The 19,323-nt window shown below is 39.5% G+C and overlaps 1 protein-coding gene across 1 annotated transcript in view; it reads left to right on the forward strand.

The window, feature by feature from the left end:
- The first annotated feature begins 4,893 nt into the window (after window positions 1-4,893).
- LOC149314355 (mucin-5B-like) overlaps window positions 4,894-19,323 on the forward strand; it is an 80,569-nt gene continuing 66,139 nt past the window's right edge. Inside the window, exons 1-10 of the mRNA XM_089523095.1 lie at window positions 4,894-4,966; window positions 7,435-7,506; window positions 8,297-8,558; window positions 8,901-9,015; window positions 10,819-10,909; window positions 11,511-11,620; window positions 11,887-12,100; window positions 13,946-14,071; window positions 17,839-17,956; window positions 18,572-18,710. Of these exons, the coding sequence (XP_089379221.1) occupies window positions 4,894-4,966; window positions 7,435-7,506; window positions 8,297-8,558; window positions 8,901-9,015; window positions 10,819-10,909; window positions 11,511-11,620; window positions 11,887-12,100; window positions 13,946-14,071; window positions 17,839-17,956; window positions 18,572-18,710 (1,320 nt within the window). The remainder of the gene's footprint in view (window positions 4,967-7,434; window positions 7,507-8,296; window positions 8,559-8,900; window positions 9,016-10,818; window positions 10,910-11,510; window positions 11,621-11,886; window positions 12,101-13,945; window positions 14,072-17,838; window positions 17,957-18,571; window positions 18,711-19,323) is intronic.

Here is a 19,323-nt window from a genome sequence, read left to right on the forward strand (position 1 = left end):
TCATTGGCTAGGGGCTTGAAAGAAATTTAACTGAAATTGGATTATAAAATTAGACCTCTGCTTCAAGACTCATTCCCTTCTGTGAGACTTTAAGACAATTTAAATCTTTCTTCCTTAACCTGTCACTATCCAAGTGTGTTGGCCTATAGCTCTCATCATTCCCAACCAGCAGGGTTGTCTACCACCTGTGCTGTGTGCCTGGTTGGGAAAGGTTGGATTAGATGTTCATAACATAAAAATAATGACTCCCTTTGGCATACCAATTTAGACATTGAGGGGAAGAGGATAGAGTATCTTTCAAGGTGCCATGTGCCCCTGGAAGAGAACCAGTAGACACCTGATCAAACAGCCAAAGAACAAACAGGCTGCTCTTTTGTTAGGCAAGTCAGTTCAGAATCTGAAAGAAGAAAAGCCACCCAACCATTAAGAAAACAAAAATAATGAGCATGGCGAATTTACGTAAATTCATCCCAGATGACGAGGGAATTGAAACAAATATCCCCCATACCTCGGATCAATCACTGATCTGAAAGGAGATTACAGTCAAGACTGGGGAGGGCAGCTATGAAAGAACTAAAAAAGATCCTAAAGTGCAAAAATATAAAACTGAACACTAAAGTTAAGATCATCCAACCTATAGCATTTCCCATCACTGTGTAAGGATGCAAAAGCTGGACAGTGATGATGCTGATAGAAAGAAAATCAACTCTTGAAATATGGTGCTGGAAAAGAGTGCTGAGGATACTGTGTTCAGTGAAAAACACAATCAAATGGGTCCTAGAACAGATCAAGCCTGAGCTCTTCCTGAAAGCTAAAATGACTAAATTGAGGCTGCCATACTTCAGCCACATCATGAGAAAATATCACTCACTAGAAAAGACAATAATGCTAGGAAAATCACTGTAAAAAAAATCTCATTGTACTCTCATCCAGTAATGAGCCTGATTGCAAGAGGATGTATCTTTCTGCACTTATGAAAGCTTTATTGTTGTGTACCTTCAAGTTGTTTCCAACCTATGGTGACCCTAAAGCAACCTTATCATGGGATTTTCTTGGCAAGATATTGCCTTACTCTGATGCTGAGAGAGTGGGACTTGCAGAAATCACCCAATTCATTTTCATGGCTGAGTGGGATTCAAACTCTGTTTTTTCACAATCCAATACTCAAAACCAGATTGGCTCACCATGAAAGGTATGTTTAGTAAAATCTTAATTGCTACACAACTATTCAAGGCATGGGAGAGCCCCATGCTTTTGGATCTTGTTGTCCTACTTAGGATTGGGTGTATCAAAGAGGAAATTTAACAAATATACTAAACAACATACTAAACAACCAAGGTATCACTGGGGTTTTGCTGTTGTTCTTAACCACCCTCAAGTCAGTCTTGACCCATGGCAACCGTGTGAATGAGACATCTTCAAGACATCTTGTCCTCCACAGCTCAGCTTAGTTCATGAAAAGTCATACCTGTGACCTCGTTAATAGTATCCATCCATCTAGCCTGCGTCCTTCCTCTCTTTCTACTTCCCACCACCTTTTCTAGCATTATTGGGTGTTTTTTTCCAATGAGTCATGCCTTCTCATGATGACTCAGAAGTACAACAGCCTCAGTTTTGTCATCTTGGCTTCCAGGGATATTTCTGGCTTGATCTACTCTAGAAGAATCCTCAGCATTCTTCTCCAGCATCACATCCTGAATGAATTGATTTTCTTTTTTTTTCTTAACAGTCCAGCTCTCATATCCATACATGGTAACAGGGAATACAATGGCTTGTATGATTCGACCTTTGTGTAGATTCTCTGTGGTCATTATTTTTGTTTTCTTTATGTTCAACAGTCAGCCTGCCTTTGCACTTTTTTCTTTGATCTTCCTTAGCAGTTATTCCAGGTCTGGGAGGTTTTCTGCTAGTATTATGGTGTCATCTGCGTATCGTAGATTGTTGATATTCCTTCTTCCGATTGTCACTCCTCCTTCTTCTATGTCCAAACCTGCTTTACTTACAATATGTTCTGCATATAAATTGAACAGATAGGGTGATAAGATGCAGCCTTATGTGACTCCTATGCCAATTGGGAACCTTCTGTTTCTGTGTGTTCTGTTCTGGCAGTAGCCTCTTGTCCTGAGTACAGATTTCTCATCAGGACTATCAGATGTGTTGAAGCTCCCATGTCATTAAGGGCATTCCATAGTCTTTCATGCTCTATGCAATCAAAGGCTTTTCTATAGTCTATAATGCACATGCTGATTTTCTTTTGGAATTCCCTAGTGTGCTTCATTATCCATTGTATGTTTGCAATGTAGTCCCTAGTGCCTCTTCCTTTCCTGAACTCTGCTTGTACCTCTGAGATTTCTCACTCCATGTATGATTGGAGTCTATGGATGTTATCATACAGAGAAAGTTGGAGATGTAAACAGCGATTAACCCAGGCAAAACACGAATTCGCAATTAACATTTTCAGTCACATTGCTATCAAAGAGGCAATAAACAGCAACAAATCATTATCTGGATTTCCCTGTGAATGATTTGTTGCTGTTTATTGCCTTTTTATTACCTCTTTAAGAGTGACATCATCTGAAAATCTTAATTGCAAATTCACATTTTGTCTGGGATGATTGCTATTTAAATCCCTGATTTTGCCCAATTTTCCCTATGTTATAAAGTCCTATGTTGCAGAATTTTGAGCAGAATTTTACTTGTGTGGGAGATAACTGCTATGATCCTATACTTGCTGCAATCTTTTGTGTCTTCCTTTTTGTGGATAGGTATGTTAACAACAAAATAAGAGGACAAAGAGGGAAAGTATAGGGAGAGAAACTGGAACCTTTTAAGAGTAGCTGAAAACATGGGATGGCAGAGGATTAAATGGTGCTATTCTTGACAACTTGGGACAGTTGGAGAGTATGTAATAGCCTGTATGGTAGGAAATACCTTCCACCAGCTGTGATTTTGATAACACTTATGGATTTTTTTGTTATTCAGTTTGGGCAACTTCTTGAGGATTGGTGCCACAGATACACAAATGTACAGGAGTTAGGAAGTCTACAACTCCCCCTCTACCTATCCATTTACAATGTGAGAAAGGCCCTCATGCCTTCTAGGGACCATGTGTGGGGAGAGTTTTTGGCTGAGTTTCAGGTCCTCATGACAGATGTCATTTATAGGTTTGTAATAAATCTCCAGTTCAAGACTCCTCCACATAATGAATAAATATCCGAGGGTATGCTATTTTTCTGATTACACCAGGCCTCTAAACAAGTTTGACTTTTTGAGTTTCAGTAGCTTAAATTTATCCTCCCTGAGCCATGAAACCCACTGGGTGACCTAGAAGAAGTCACACACTCTCAGCCTCAGAGGAAGACAATGGCAAACATCCTATGAAGAATCTTGCCAAGAAAACTCTATGAAGGGTTCACCTTAGGGTTGCCCATAAATCAGAAATGACTTGAAGGCCACTACCCCAACAAGTGCTACCGGGGAGTCCTTCTAACACTGCATTTATGGCTTCCTTACTTTAATGAAAGGAATGCATCATGCCTGGGATTCTACTTGACTTATACTGGCAGTCCAGGAAGGCAAATGACTGTGCAAAAGCAGCTGGACTGTACCTAGGAACACTTCATAGCCAATCAGCTGTTGTTTGGGTCAGGAGGCCAAGCTTCACCTTGATACCCTCCAGTTCCTGTTTCAATGCTGAGGGTCAGGGTGGTGTATTGCGCAGGGAGCATCTGGATACCTTCTTGCACAGTATCTGAGAAAGAATAAATTATGCCAATGTAAATTGCCAAGAGGATTTCAGCCTTTGTTGTCAAAGACTCAGTTGTTCTCATGCTCCAGCATATATCCAGTGTGGGGGGAAAAAGAGTCTTTATGTTTAAGGATGTTTCAGTGATAATGGATAGGGAAAGCAGTTTACCTTCCCTTTGAAAGTACCTTCAGGTAGGTAAAATTAATACCAACTTTTCTGCCATGTTGAATTCCTCCTTTAAAAAACAGTTTTGCTCTCATTGAAGAAATTCTGAATAATGGCATTCTCTGATTCAGTTGCATTCACTCCTTAGTCTCCACTACTACAAAGCCAAGAGTCCTGTCTGTGATCCGTTGTAAGAAGTCAGGATAGCTGTCCTACCCAGACAAGTACCACCCTTCACTAATCTGGGTGCCTCATCAACAAGTCATTGTCATAGCAATGGCTCAGGATGATGGAATAACTAGGAGGGAGTTTTTGCCAATGTCCCCCTGAAGCCCCTCCTCTACATCTGAGGTGGCTCAATGCCCAATAATAGGTCTATCCTTAGGAAGGAGTTGCTTCTTGAGACAGTTTTGAGGGACGCTGCTCAGACTGTGCTTTGCTGTTAAACTCTTACAAAACATTTTCCTAAATGTACAACAAACGTTCTCAAATTAATTTCTCAAATGTTCAGTACTAACAAGGAAAGAAGGGTTCCCCCCCCCCCCTAGATAAAATGGGCATCATTTAACAATAACCAGAATTCTAAACAGTGACTTGTCTGTCACTCACAAAACCACATACTGACTCAAAAGATCCTTGACTAATTTTTTTCCAGGATCTTCAATGACTTTTTTGCTGGGGAAGAAATCTTACCTTTTTGCTATTCATTTCTAATTTCCTTTATTAGATGGAACCTTGACAAAAAAAAATACACCTCCCCAAAGACAAACATGCTTGGCTGCTCACCAAGGAACTGGAAGAGCATCCTCTATTTACCTCTGTATCGACGAAGATCCTCATAGCCCCACCTTGTTAGACCCTGTCAAACAAGCTAGGAAAACTGCCAAGATTGCCTGCTATATAAACCTCTGAAAGTCCAGGTGAGCTAATCCTTCTGGCCAGAATCTGGCTGAGCATTGTCCCACCAGACTCCATTCAAGATGGGGTTTGGCACAGAGCTGAGGGTCCCCTTGTGGGCCTTCGTATTAACCATCTGCTGTATCCAACAGAAAGGTAAAATCTCCCTTGTTCTTTTGTTTGATTTCTAACAACCAATCAATTAGATGTCTTAATTCACTTTCAAAAATATAACTCATTCTATATGCTGCAAGTCATACAAATGTTTGGATTTTAATTACTTCTGTCCTCCAACCCTGGAAGCTTTTCTATTCTTTCAGCTAAATATGTAAATTTTCTGCCTTGACTGGGTTGTTTTAATTTTGTACTGCCTGGAGCCAAAAACAATTAGTGACATCTTGAAGGTGATAGTTTTGAGGAGTGTGTAAGAATATATAATAACCCTTTTCCTTGAAAAATTGCTAGTCTACTAGAAACATAAGCTTCTTAACAAAATAATTTGTTTGCACTATAGAAATACATGTATCCTATTCAGAAGTCTGTCAGAACAAAAACTAGATTGTGTTCAATTATTACACTGTCATCTCAGGTTTTAAAATATTGTATTGTACATCCAAAGGAGACACAATGCAATATCCAGTGTCTGTATGATGTCAGCAAGTGCCACAAACCAATGCATAGTGCTGCAACTGTAGGAGAAGTCGGATGTCATCATGCTGTTATAGTCTTTTTTTTTTTAAATCTGGTAAATAAATGTTCACTTTTGTAGCTGCGTAGAAGATAAACGTTGTGGTTATTCACAGCTATAAAGCTCCACAAGATGGGGAGAGTGCCATTTTGGGGTGTATCAATACTATAGCATTATAACAATTTTATATCATTTTCATTGTAATCCATCCATCCCATGGAATCCTGGAAGTTATAGACTTGAGCTGTTGAACAGAAACTATGAAGCACTTCATTCAGCTGCAAATGCAAGGATTCTACAAGACATCACCATGCTATTAAAATGGCATCAAACTAGTATAATTGTGTAGTGCACATGTAGCTATAGTTCTTGATAACATGCTACTGTAATTTTCATTCTATTTCTTTTAATACATTGGCCAAGAGAAAGTAGAGGAAAGACACACAAAAGCCTTCCATATTATAGACCATGACAGAAGAATGTGATCCCTTGCTCAGCCCCCAACGTTCTCCATACTACTGTATTTTGAAAGATTCTTGTAGGGCTGGCCCAGGTTAGCTAGATGCCTGATGAAGAATACTAAAAGACACCTTTACCCTCGCTCAGTTAAATTAAGCTGTAATATTCTTGGTGGACAAGATCCTGCATCATGCAGGCAGAGCCTAACTCTCTTCTAACATGTTTACTTGAATTGGCACAGAAGGTGGAAGCTGATCTCTCTGCCAGACTACTTCTCCAGATGCACAATAACAACTAAAGAGAGGACTGCCAGACAGAGCTCTGTCTCCCCAACTGCTTTAATCACCAGTGGCTGGTGAGGGGACACAGAGAGTTGTGACTGGCGCGCGCATACACACACTCACACACGGCTGTTGTTGAGTGGCAGAGAGAGGACCTTGTCAAAAGGGTTACTAGGTACTTTCTCCAGCAAGGTCTGCAAAAGTATACATGCAGATTTAATCACCCCTAGTTATGCCTGCATATGTCACCAACAGGACACTGACCAAAGCCAGTTAAATTATTTTGGCAGGTGAAGCAGGAAATTCCATAAGTACTTTTCCCTATCCTAGCAGTAAAAAGGCAATAATAGCAACGTATATAATTAACCGCTAATTACGCATCTGTGGTACTCATATTGCTTCTGGAGGTGGCTGGCTCACCCTACCAAACCCCCGAGCTGGCCAGGGGTACTAGGCCCGCATTTTGATCAGAAACTGTTAATGATGTATGCAGAATTCTCATAAGTGCATGAGAGGTAAGAAAAGTCCTTTTGTTACTAATCTAAAATGATTCCTCAACAACACTTTTTCCAAAGTAGGTTTCATTAAAATTGATGTGACTTCTTCTCAGTAGGGTTGTGCCTGCTTCACTTTTGTTGTGTGACTTCAAATAATTTTCCTTGACACTAAAGTGTTTTAGAAGGTTTAGCATTTACTTTTAATATTTACTTTTTCTTTTGTTTGAGAAATACAATACATATAATATTTCCCTTAAACAACTGGTTGGCTATAGTGGTTGGGGAAATGGCAGAGAGGACTGGGTAAATAATGGAAACAGAATGCTAGACTATATAGTCCTTTCTATGTTTTTATGCTCTTTTTACTTGAAATCACGCAGAACAAAATTGTGTTAGATCCTGTTAGCATTTTGAAAGATGCTCATCTTTCCCCATTCATATCAGAGCTAGTATAAAATGCTTAACTTGAGCTGGATTGTTATGATTAAAAATGCCTGTTTACTGAAATATAGGCTGAAGGGGAAAGTATATTGACAGTTCCATTACATTAACTCAGGAAGAAGCAATCAGTGAGCTCAAATCATATAGAGGCTTGGAAGATCACCCATATTTCGAGAGAAATTAGTTAATACAGATAAATGTACAAATAAACATCCTTACAATCTTTATTTATTTTTTTTATTCTCCCTTTGTTTGTAGTCTCTAGCGCAAAAGGCATATCTGGAAAGGTGACCATCATTCCACAACTTACACAAACACCAATTATCACATGTAAGTTAATAAAATGAACTATTTCATTTATTCCCTCATATCCATCAAATAGACCTATAAGAACAGCAAAAAGGATAAAGCCATATCATCATCACTGGGTGCCTCATTCTGACCTCAAAGTGAAGCACCCACAGTGGTGGTGGAGTGCGAACAGTCACCTGGCATCAGAACAGAAGGCCTTTGCAATGAGGGAGGATTGAGGCCACTCTGGGACAAAGATAATCCAAACTGTCCCTGGAGTATCCTGTCCAGAGCAGACAGGACCTAGATTATTTTGAAGAGCATAGGTTTTTGTTTTGTTTTTTGTGATAATACTGGTAGAGTTGGGATGTGACCACAAGCATGTAGATCAAGCATGCTCTATTCTTTCCAATTCTGGAGGCCTTTTATATTGAACACATTGTCACAATAAGTAGGATTGTCATTTTTATTTTTATTTTTTGCCTTTACACATTTCAGTCCCCTCTGGGTATTAATCAGCACACCCCACCGTTTTATGTTGTATAATCTGCATTAACATGTTCTATAGCACAATTAAATCTCATTCCAGAGGATACAGGTCTTTCCAAGAGGAAAGATAATAGCAGATTTGGTGTGATTTTAAGCTGAATGCACAGAAAATAGAAGCCTATTATTAATACAACAAATAATACTACTTCACACACAAGTGTATGAGATGGCCCTAATAAATCAAGCCTACAAAAAACAAAACAAAAAAGATGTAGGTGATGGTTTTCGCATCAGAACAGGACATGTACAACATACCTTACAATCTCTTGTGAATTCACAGCCTTCAATAAAGCTCACAATGGGCAAGTGTGTAGCACATGGGGCAACTTCCATTTCAAGACATTTGATGGAGACATCTTTCATTTCCCTGGGCTCTGCAACTATATCTTTGCCTCCCATTGCAACACCGCCTTTGAGGACTTCAACATTCAGATAAGGCGCACAGTGGCAGGGGAAACCGTGTCTGTCACTTATGTAACCATGAGGCTGGATGGAGTAGATGTTCAATTGGAACCAGATGCCATTATGGTGAATGGTGAAAGGTAACTACATAGCACTGTGTACCAAACCTTAAATTAAATACTTTGGAGGGTCACACCCAGGATTTACACCTTTGCATTTGTCTCTTGCATTTTGTGTGTGTGTACAAAATGTTTACAAAGCTAATGCAATCAAAAGGCCAAACAGACATATTCATTTATTTCTGTATTGTCAGAAAAAGCCCAAATGAATCCAAGTCGTCTCCCATCTTGGGAGAAAGGTGGGATATAAATTCAATCCATCAATCAATAAAATAAATAAATATCACTAGTCAGAGAAATGGTATGAGTGTAAAATCACTGTGACATGGACGACATTCAATATTTCTTATGTTTTCTCATTAGGATTGAACTGCCTTACAGTGGAGCTGGATTCATTATTGAAAAATCTGCCATCTACACTAAAGTTTCTGTCAAGCTGGGCCTAAACTTAATGTGGAATGAAAAAGACAATCTAATGGTAAGTGTTAGGTGATAAAAGAACTGACAAGAATCTGCAGTAAAATGTTGCAAAATGGAGTGCTGATGTTCAATGTTCCATCCAAATATGCCTTCCTTTATTATTCTCCATAGTTTTCTTATCTATCTATTTTCCATTCCTCAGCCCCAGCTAAATCCATAGAGCATGCTAAGTCCCTTTTTTCTATGACCTTCTACATTCTTTAGCATTATTGTCTTTTCTAATGAATTGTGTCTTCTTGCGATGTGGGCAAAGCATGATAGCCTCAGTTTCATCACCTTGGCTTCCACGGAGAGTTCAGGCTTGAGCTGCTCTCTGATGCATTTGTTTGTCTTTTTGGCTGTCCACAGTATCCTTCTCCAGCACCACATCTCAAATGAGTTGTTTTTCCTCCCATCCACTTTTTTCACTGAGCAGCTCTCACATCCATAGGTGGTGATGAGGAATGAAATGGTTTGGATGATTCTAACTTTACTGTTTAGTTGTATGTTTTTACACTTTAGGATCTTATCTAGTTGTCTCATGGCAGCCCTTACCATTCCTAGTCTTCATATTTCTTGACTGCAATCTCTTTTCTGACTAATGGCTGATCCAAGGTATGGGAACTCTTATACTGTTTTGATTCTCTCATTATGTGGGTTGGACTTTTGTAGATCCTCCATGAGCATTATTTTGTTTTCTTTATCTTCAGCAGCAATCCTGCTTTTACAATTTCTTCTTTTGTCTTCCTTAGTAAATTTTCCATTTCCTCATTCCCTTCTAAATATTTTGTGTGCTTTTGCAAATCATTAATTTTATCCATGCCGCCTGCCCCTCCCATTAATTCTTCCAAATGAGATGGTACTTCTTAACTATTTCACTGAGAGCAAGGAAGCTTTAGTCCACCAGATGTTTTGGACTATGGCTCTCTTAATCTTATACTAGTGGCAAAAGCTTGATGTGGCTGATAAGAATTGTAGTCCACAACAGACAGGTGGGGTGATGTTTTCCCTCCTCTGTATTATAAAATTCTTTGGTTTCTTGGATCAGGATGTTTGCACTATATTCTATAAGATCACTTTCTTCATGGAAGATGGCATAGGCCATAATGCTCCATAACCACTGAACTGAAACAGAAATGTTCTAGGTAACTGCTTCTAATTTGAAATCCCCAGACTCAGCATGAAGATGTGAAAAGTTCCTTAGTATGCTAGTTCCTGTTACACTGTGTGTGCATTGTATGGGTTGCATAAGTGAAGTCACTCATATGTGTCATTTGTTTTTTATTCTCAATAAAGTGCCTATTTCCAACAGATAACTTATTTGTAGCTGGGATATAAGTGAAGATGGCTACCAAGATATGTGTCCCTCCCCCCTTTGACATTTGACCTCCATTTTTAAGGATGAAAACACATTTGGATTACATATTTAACATATTCATGTGGTTTTTTTTGCTGAAGGTGCCACTTGTTATCTCAATTTCTCACTTTCTCATAAAAATTCTATTTTATAAGCAATAACCTTATTATAGATTTGCAGTGTTTTGCTCTTTCTAAAGAACAGAAAGTGCAAGGCAAAGAGAGGCTGATGCTTCTGTTTTGAATATTACAGTGAAAACAAGGTTGTTATGAATAGCATATAGGTAGTGACTCACAAACAAAACCCCAATTTTCTGTCCACCAAGTTTTACATTAAGTTATTAAAACACAACACTGATGGAAACTATTTTGATGTCTCTAGTGCAGCTGTTGTCTTAGATTTTCAATATATATTGTGGTGTGCCTATCTATTAACTTTTATCAACTGTCTTCTATATAATTTCAGCTGGAACTGGATGAAAAATATATCAATCAAACCTGTGGGCTTTGTGGGGATTTTAATGGCATTCGAACTTACAATGAATTCATTTCAAATGGTAAGTATAAAAAACATTGTTTATTGAATTTGGTTAGCCATGGTTTGGGGGGCATTATTCACTGAGACCTGTGGAAGCACAGTTTCTTCAGCATTTCAGTTCTTCAGCCACTGAGGGGGGGCTTTAAAAAACAGGATAGTTCAAGCATTGTTGTTGTTGTTGTTGCTGTTGTTTTAAAGAAAAGGAAAGCAAGTAGTTTTGCTTCATGTGTGTCATTTTTTACTTTTTAAAACTCCTTTCTCCTGAATATTTCAATCTCTGGCTCTCCAGATTGTGCTGGACTATAGTATGTCTCCACATCCCTGATCTTAAGCCATGTTGGCTGAGGCTTATGGGAGTCAGAGTCCAACATTGCCAGGAGGGCCACACATTCACCACCTGTAGAATATTTAAAAATTTGGTGACTTTCCATTTCTATGTTTATCAGCAATAGACCTAGTCCAATACCCTTTGCCGCCTGTAGCAGAACTGGAAACAGCCCCTTAATGTTCAGAATACCCATGGAATTCTTGAAAAGAAACCTCTGTACTTTCTCTATACAAATCTCTTGATAACTTGTTGCTTCCTCTTAACAAATATCTTCTGCCTTGATTTATAACAGGTGCCCACTTAACCAACCTAGAGTTTGGGAATATGCAGAAGCTGAATGGGCCAACAGAAGACTGTGAGGATCCTATACCATTTCCTCTGAACAACTGCACTGATGTATACGTAAGAACTTAAATACTTATTTTTGTGTTTTAGATTCTTTTGCTTTCCAAATTAGGCTAGAAGCATAAGGAAGGGTTACCAAATATCATATCAGGGGAAAACAACTGTGTCTTTCCCACACAGAGAGTATCACACTGAGTATTATGTTCCAAAGAGCAATACATGCTGTCCTCCAAGACAAATATATGAGCATTCAGAATAGGCCTTCTTGAAGTTACAGAATGTATTGGCTTAATGAAGTTTTTTGCTTTTGTTTTTCCAACTAGGATTTCTGCCGAGAAGTACTAACTGGCTCTGCATTCTCTCAATGTAATGAAATTGTGTGGGTGGAGGACTACATTGATATCTGTGTACAGGACCTGTGCTTCTGCAATGAGTCTAATTCCTTTTCCTGTGCCTGTGATACTTTTGCTGAATACTCCCGGCAGTGTGATCATGCTGGTGGGCACCCTGAAAACTGGAGAACCCCAGAACTGTGTCGTAAGTACTGTAAATCATAATTATTCAGTAGCCAAAGTGGATATATCCACATATAATTGGTCTTGACTTCAGCACGTCAGTTTCCACTGATGTTCAGTTAAGTCATCATGTGGTAAAATAAGAATTACATGATAATAGAAACAGTGCAAAACACACACAATGGGTTGCAAAGTTGCAAGGTTGTGTGTAAATTATAAATTGATAGATTAGTGCTTGACTGTATAGAGCTGATGTTGTGTCCCACAGGTCCCTGTTCTGTATCTATCATGTTAATCAGCTTCATTCATGGTTTCCATGAACAGGTATGGAAAATACAGTACGTTTTACAACTGCATTAAATCAGGATAGGCAATCTGATGCCTTTCAGGTTGGCTCTTCCTACTGGAATGGAATTGCGTTGTCATTTTTTGAGGCTAAAACTCCTAAGAGCCCAAGCCAGCATGGATCAGGGATTATAGGAGTTGTAACTTGTAGCATCTGGAAAGCACCAGCTTGTGTACCTCTGGTGTAGGTGATATAATCATAGGAATAAATCTGAGCATTGCCTCTTAATCTGTAAAGTAAAATAAAGAGTTTAATAAACTGGGACATTTGGGGTGTTTGGATATGCATCCCTGTTCAGCTAAGACTGATCCTTTACTTATCTGTTATGGACACCAGCTAAGCAAAGAACAGGAGCTGTGATCAGACAGAGGAATGAAGTTGATGCAGAGAGATCCCATCTCATATTCTCCCTGCATTTGAAAAGATGACTTTCTGAAGTTCCAGTTGAAATGACTCAAAGAAAAGCGAGAAAATGGCACTGATATACATTTATTATAAGTTTTGTTAAAGAAGGCTGACAGTCTGTAAATTAATTATCTTTTATTTAGTTTACATAGTTTGGAATTAAAAGTAGTTTGCTGAAAATAAAAGACTATTTGGCATGCCCCAGCTAAATCTCAGAATATTTCTCCTCTCATCAATGTTGTTAGTATTTCACAAATGAAAAATGGGACACTTGTAGCTGAGCAACATCATAGTGTGTTCAAAATGGCAAGCATTATCAGTGGTGAAGAACAGACTGCAGTAGTTTGCTTTTGCCTGATCCTGCAGGGAAGGGCAAGATTTTGTCCTATCCTGTCCTTTCCTCTACTTTCCTTCTAAACGTTGCATACTGAGATGCAAAATATGCATTTTTGCAGTAATTGAAGTAAGCTGAGGTTAAAGGGGGGAGTGGGAGAAGAAGAGGAAGAGAGAGACTGGGACATTTTAAAAGCATCTGAAAAAGTGGAGCAACAGAGAATTAACTGGGACTGTCCCTGTCAAATCCAGAAAATTGGAGGGTATGTAAGTGTAACTGGGTGTAAATGCCTGGGATCAGACTGTTACTTTCACTGAAAATGTAAGGCTGAATATAGGCTCACACATGGAGATTTTTATGCTACTTTGTATTTTGTATACACATGTGCACAGAGGGAGCCTAGTTTGGGAACCCCAACTACTTTGATCTAGCTGTGGGCAGGATTTAAATGTAATTAATTAGAGAATAACTGATAAAGGCAAATAACATTTAAGGTAGCACGTTATTGGTATTTAACAATTAATAATAATAATATTTATATTTCCCCACCTCTCCCTGCGGATCGAGGTGGGGTTACAACCCGATAAAAACATACAAAGGCAACCAATAAAATCCAATGCAGTACATTATCTCAGCAATAATAGTATCCAATAAAAGCTAATTTATCATAGTGCGACAGTTTTATAACAGTAGAATTGTTCATTATATAGCTTTATTTACCTAAAGCAGATTATGCTGCATGCATCCAAAGTAGAACTCAGTTTGAATTTTCTCCCTGTTAGCAATGACATGTCCTTTCAACATGCAATACCAAGAGTGTGGATTACCCTGTATGGACACTTGCACCAACCCTGAAAGATCTCAGCTCTGTGAAGAACACTGTGTGGATGGTTGCTTCTGTCCACCAGGTAAGTTTTCTTCCTCAGGTGTTTCCAAATGATGAGTGGGAGGCTTCCACTTATCTCCACCTCTGCCATCATTGTGTGTGCTTCCTCCTGTACCAGTGCTGAGACTACCAACTGTGGGGGCTCCTACATATAGAGTTGGTAAGGGCTGTCTGACAGTGGAACACACTACCTCATAGTTTAGTGGAGTGTCCTTCCTTGGAGGTCTTTAAACAGAGGCTGGATGGTCATCTGTTGGGGATGGTTCGATTGAGAGTGCCTGCATGGCAGAGGGTTGGACTGGATGGCCCTTGTGGTCTCTTCCAACTCTACAATTTTATGATTCTATGTCTTCATGGTTCCTGCACAAGACCTTATTCACTTCATCCTTACCAAACACCACCACCCTTGATTAACTGCTGCCACCACAGACACTGCGGGTTTGAATTTAAACTTTCCAACTTCCCTTTTGTAGCATTCTCAGAGACAGTGTAATGTTAGAGCATTGGGCTATGACTCTGGAGAATAGGGTTTGAATGCTTTGTTGTTGTTGCTGTTGACCTTGGGCAAGTCACACTCTCTCAGTCACAAAGGATGGCAATGACAAACCCGTTCTGAAGAAACTTACTAAGAAAACCCCTTGATAGATTTGCCTTAGGGTTGCCATAAGTCAGAAATGATTTGAAGGCATACAACAACAACAACAACAACAACAACAACAACAACCGGCCATGGTCACCTTAGTCGATGACCTCCGTCTGGGCATCAACAGGGGAAGTGTAACCCTGTTGGTGCTCTTGGACATCTCAGCGACCTTCAATACCATAGACCATTGTATCCTTCTGGAATGCCTGAGGGAGTTAGGTATCGGGGGCACTGCGCTCCAGTGGTTCCGATCCTTCTTCTTGGGTAGATTCCCTCAGGGCGCCATCCTGTCCCCCATGCTGTTTAACATTTACATGAAACCGCTGGGAGAGATCATATGCTGATGACACCCAAGTATACTTCTCTATGTGTCCGATGGATGTAGTGACTAGGGATGGCATCTCTCCTCTGGATGCCTGCCTTGGGTCGCTAATAGGCTGGATGAGGGGGAAAAAAACTCAAATTGAATCCAGGGAAAATGGAGGTACTAGTGATAGGTTCCCCAAGTCCAGGGACGGAGATTTGTCAACCAGTCCTGGACGGGGTCACACTTCCTCTAAAGGACGAAGTTCACAGTTTGGGGGTACTTCTGGATCCATCTCTACAGTTATCATCTCAAGTAGATGCGATGGCCAGAAGTGCCTGGTATCAACTTCTGCTGATATGCCAACTGAGTCCCTACCTGGACTGAAAGGACCTTGAAGCACTGGTACATGACCTGGTAATCTTTCGTCTTGATTTCTGTAATGCGCTCTACATGGGGCTATCTCTGTAACAAGTTCAGAAGCTTCAACTGGTGCAAAATGCAGCAGCCAGATTGGTCACAGGAACACCTAGGTCAGGAACACCTGTACTAAAATCTCTTCACTGGCTACCAATTAGCTTCCAGGCGCAGTTCAAAGTGGTGGTTATTACCTTTAAAGCCCTACATGGCTTGGGCCCGAGTTACTTGAAGGAACACCTCTCCCTACATAATCCTCCTCGCACTCTCAGAACATATGGGAAGAATCTATTGGATTATCCAAATACCAGATTGATATCAACTTCCCACAAAGCATTCACTGTCATGGCCCCTAAATTGTGGAATAGCCTATCGAAAGAGATCTGACTTATCACTACCTTAGAAGCCTTTAGGAAAGTGATTAAGACAGATCTCTTCTGGCGGGCTTATCCCCCAGATCTTTTGTAAATAAATATAAAGGGAATCTCACTCTGAGCATGTTAAGTGGACCAGATGATGATATACTGATTTTAATGTGATGTCATGATTTTATGCTGTATTTTATATGAAATTGTATTTTTATTTTTATAATTGTAAGCCCGCCTCGATCCGTAGGGAGAGGCGGGAAATACAAATAAACTATATTATTATTATTATTATTATTATTATTAAAGTATTCTCAGAGGCAAAGAGTATAATAATAAGAAGAGGAAGAAGAAGAAGAAGAAAGATTTGTTAAGCAGAAATTAAGCATAGCATCAGATTATTTATTCAATACATCCAAATCACATCTCTCATTCTCTCACACACTGATATCCTAACTAACTCTGACCCTGACTCTATCTCTGACCCTGACTACCTGCCAGGAGAGACCAGCAAAAAGAGCTGGCTTCCTTGTGGTTTGGGAGCATGGCGTACTCATGACGCATGCTATCAAGATGCCGAGAACATGCTATGAACCCACCCCATGCAACCACATGGCGGTGGCATGAGGCGGCACAGCGTTTAGATTCTGCATACTGCCAAAATAGAGGAAAACCACCACCACAGCAGCAAGGGCACCTTTTTTTCAGGTGCAAAAAGGAGCGGCTTTCTGCCACTTCTTTCTGCATTGGGAAAATGACGGATTGTGGCTGCAGCATGCAGTTGCCACAGCAATGATCCGGTCCTCAAAAGGTCGGCTAGAAGCCGCTCCTTTGGGGTGGACTGTTTCGCCCCTAACTCTCCTAACCACTCAGACTTCTAAACCCAACTCTCAGAGAATCAACTCTCACTCTAACTGCCATACACATCTGCCCTTTTAAAATCCCCTCTGACATTCAGCCTGTATCGGGTCAGTCCAAACATTCTGTGCTCTTGCCCCTCCGAACAGATCCTAACCCTTAGTACATCTACTATATATTATTTACATTACCATACTGGGTGTAATTAATGGAACAACATTTCCATCCAAAACGTCCGTAACATAGCATTGGGCTCTTATCCTATCACTACCAATCAAAAAGCATTGGGCAACTAGTCCATTTTTTCTTCTTTAACTAGTATTGTCTAATGAGAGGAAAAACCACACTGGAAGTGAAAGAAAAACGTGAAAGGTTGACACCAGATATCCCATAAGCATCTTTGAATGAGACTGTGTGATCGTGTTATAAAAATTTAGCCTGGAAATACCCAATTTCTCTAAGTCTTTGATTGCTAAATGATTGCAATGGTAGAAACTTTTCATATCACATGCTTCCTCCAGAGTAAATGTCATTCATCTCACTGGGGCACTTGTATTATGGCAAAAATTTCAACAGTGGAAGAGGATCAGGAATCTGTGTTAATTTTTTGCAGTTAAAACAACAGAGTTCTGCACCACCTTAAGGACTAAAACATTTAATTTGGTATATGCATTCACAGTTTTCAACTAAATTCATCAGATGCACAAATCTGTTGAAATTAGCTGGAGTCTATGAAAGTTTATGCAAGATAAAACTTGTTAGTCTATAAAAGGCCAGAAAGCTGATGTTCCCCTCTTATGGTATTCACTATATGGGCAAGAAAATATTTTGCAGAAAGTGTGTGCCCTTTAAAATAAAAAAGAGTGTAGAATTAGCTACTGGCTCAGGGAAGTTGTGCACATTTTCTATCACCTGCAAAGCAAGAGAGGTGAAGAAGATCTATATCATGCTTGTTTCCCACAACTGAGACTGAAAGTATCTTATCAAATTTAAAAGCATGTAAAATGTAGGCGTGGAGATACAAAAAAAAACCCCACGTATTGTAAAAACATATTGTCCACTTCCTACTCTGAGATTTTCATGTGAGCTATTTTCTGTTGTAATACATTAAATATCCAGTAAGCTCTGTTTTCTCGTCAGAAGACATAAATCTATTACCTTTTACTAAAAATATATAATGTGCATATTTTTCATTCCTTTAGGAACTGTGCATGATGACATCAGCGGCTCTGGCTGTGTCCCCCTTGAACAGTGTTCCTGCATTTACAATGGCAAATCCTATGCTCCAGGGGCCACCTATTCAGAACCTTGCCGATCCTGGTAATATATGTGTGTGTGTGTGTGTGTGTGTGTGTGTGTGCACGCGTCTTCAAGTCGCCTGTTGATTTATGGTGAATCCATGAATTTCATAGGATTTTCTTAGGCAAGGAATAATCAGGGTGGTTTTGCCAGTTTCTTCCTCTGAGATATATAGCCTACAGCACCTGCTATTCCTTGGAAGTCTCCCATCCAAGTACTAACCAGAGTTGACCCTGCTTAGCTTCCAAAATCAGATGGAATATGGTGTTTTTAGGGTATTTAGGCCTTCCAAGTAATTTACCTCCTTTGATAAGATGAACCTCCTGTTTTCATCTATGATTTCAGTATTTGAAAGTGTTGGCAGGTCTTTCAAATCTTCTGTTACCTAATCATTTTCAACAGAGGTTCCAAACATGGAAGGGGGGAACCTGCTCACTTTACAATGGTCCCTTCCTTAACTGTCTTGTGGCAAAATGCTGATTTACTAAATTGAACAAAAGGATTTATGTCTTTACTTTTAAAATGTTTGTATCAACATACGATATAAATCACAGAGATGTAGCAAAAAATAGAACTTAATATTAGTCAAAATTGTTGTCTTACAAATGCACACATTTTCATTTGATTTTTTGCCAGTTCCTGCACTGGAGGCCAATGGGACTGCACAGATGTTCCATGTCCTGGCATTTGCTCAGTAGAAGGTGGATCACACATCTCCACTTATGATGAAAAACATTATGATGTCCATGGAGACTGTACTTATGTTCTGTCTAAGGCAAGTTTGCTATTGATAATATTAGCAAAGAATGTCTATCTGCTTCCTCTCTCTCACTTTCTCATATACACATATACTTACATTTACGGATCACACCTTCTTTTTCTAAGATTATAAAATCAGAGTCTTTGTTGCTCGGGCAAATCCCTGGCTTGGATATCTTATTACATTGTTTATATAGTTCTTTCTTTCTGAGTTTTAAATCCATCTCATGTGAAGTAGTGGCATTCTTGTAAATTTGCAAAGACATGGGCTCAGAAGTGACATGGTGCTGGTGGGGGTGAAGAGAGAAGAATATATGCAGTAAGTTTTCCATTTTGCCCTGATTTAATTAAACACTCCATTGAATATTTTTTTTAAAAAAATGAATAGAGCACTCTGACTACAACACCCTGTCACCTGGGATGATTTGACAATGAAAGCAAAATTAGGCACTATTAGGAGGATTCCAGACTTCAAACTGAAGATCTATGGGACTACTTCAAAAGAACTAGGTTTGCTTGCTTCCCCATATTTAAGAAGCCTGGCATGTTCAGTATTCTCAAAATGGAGATATGCAAGAAGTGTCATCCTTCTGACAATTTTGATTCAAAGTAGTCCCAGTCTCCATAAA

Source organism: Sceloporus occidentalis, unplaced genomic scaffold, assembly GCF_023333645.1.
Source record: "Sceloporus occidentalis isolate IW3139 unplaced genomic scaffold, rSceOcc1.0.p SCAF_4, whole genome shotgun sequence".
In the NCBI taxonomy this organism is placed as follows: domain Eukaryota; kingdom Metazoa; phylum Chordata; class Lepidosauria; order Squamata; family Phrynosomatidae; genus Sceloporus; species Sceloporus occidentalis.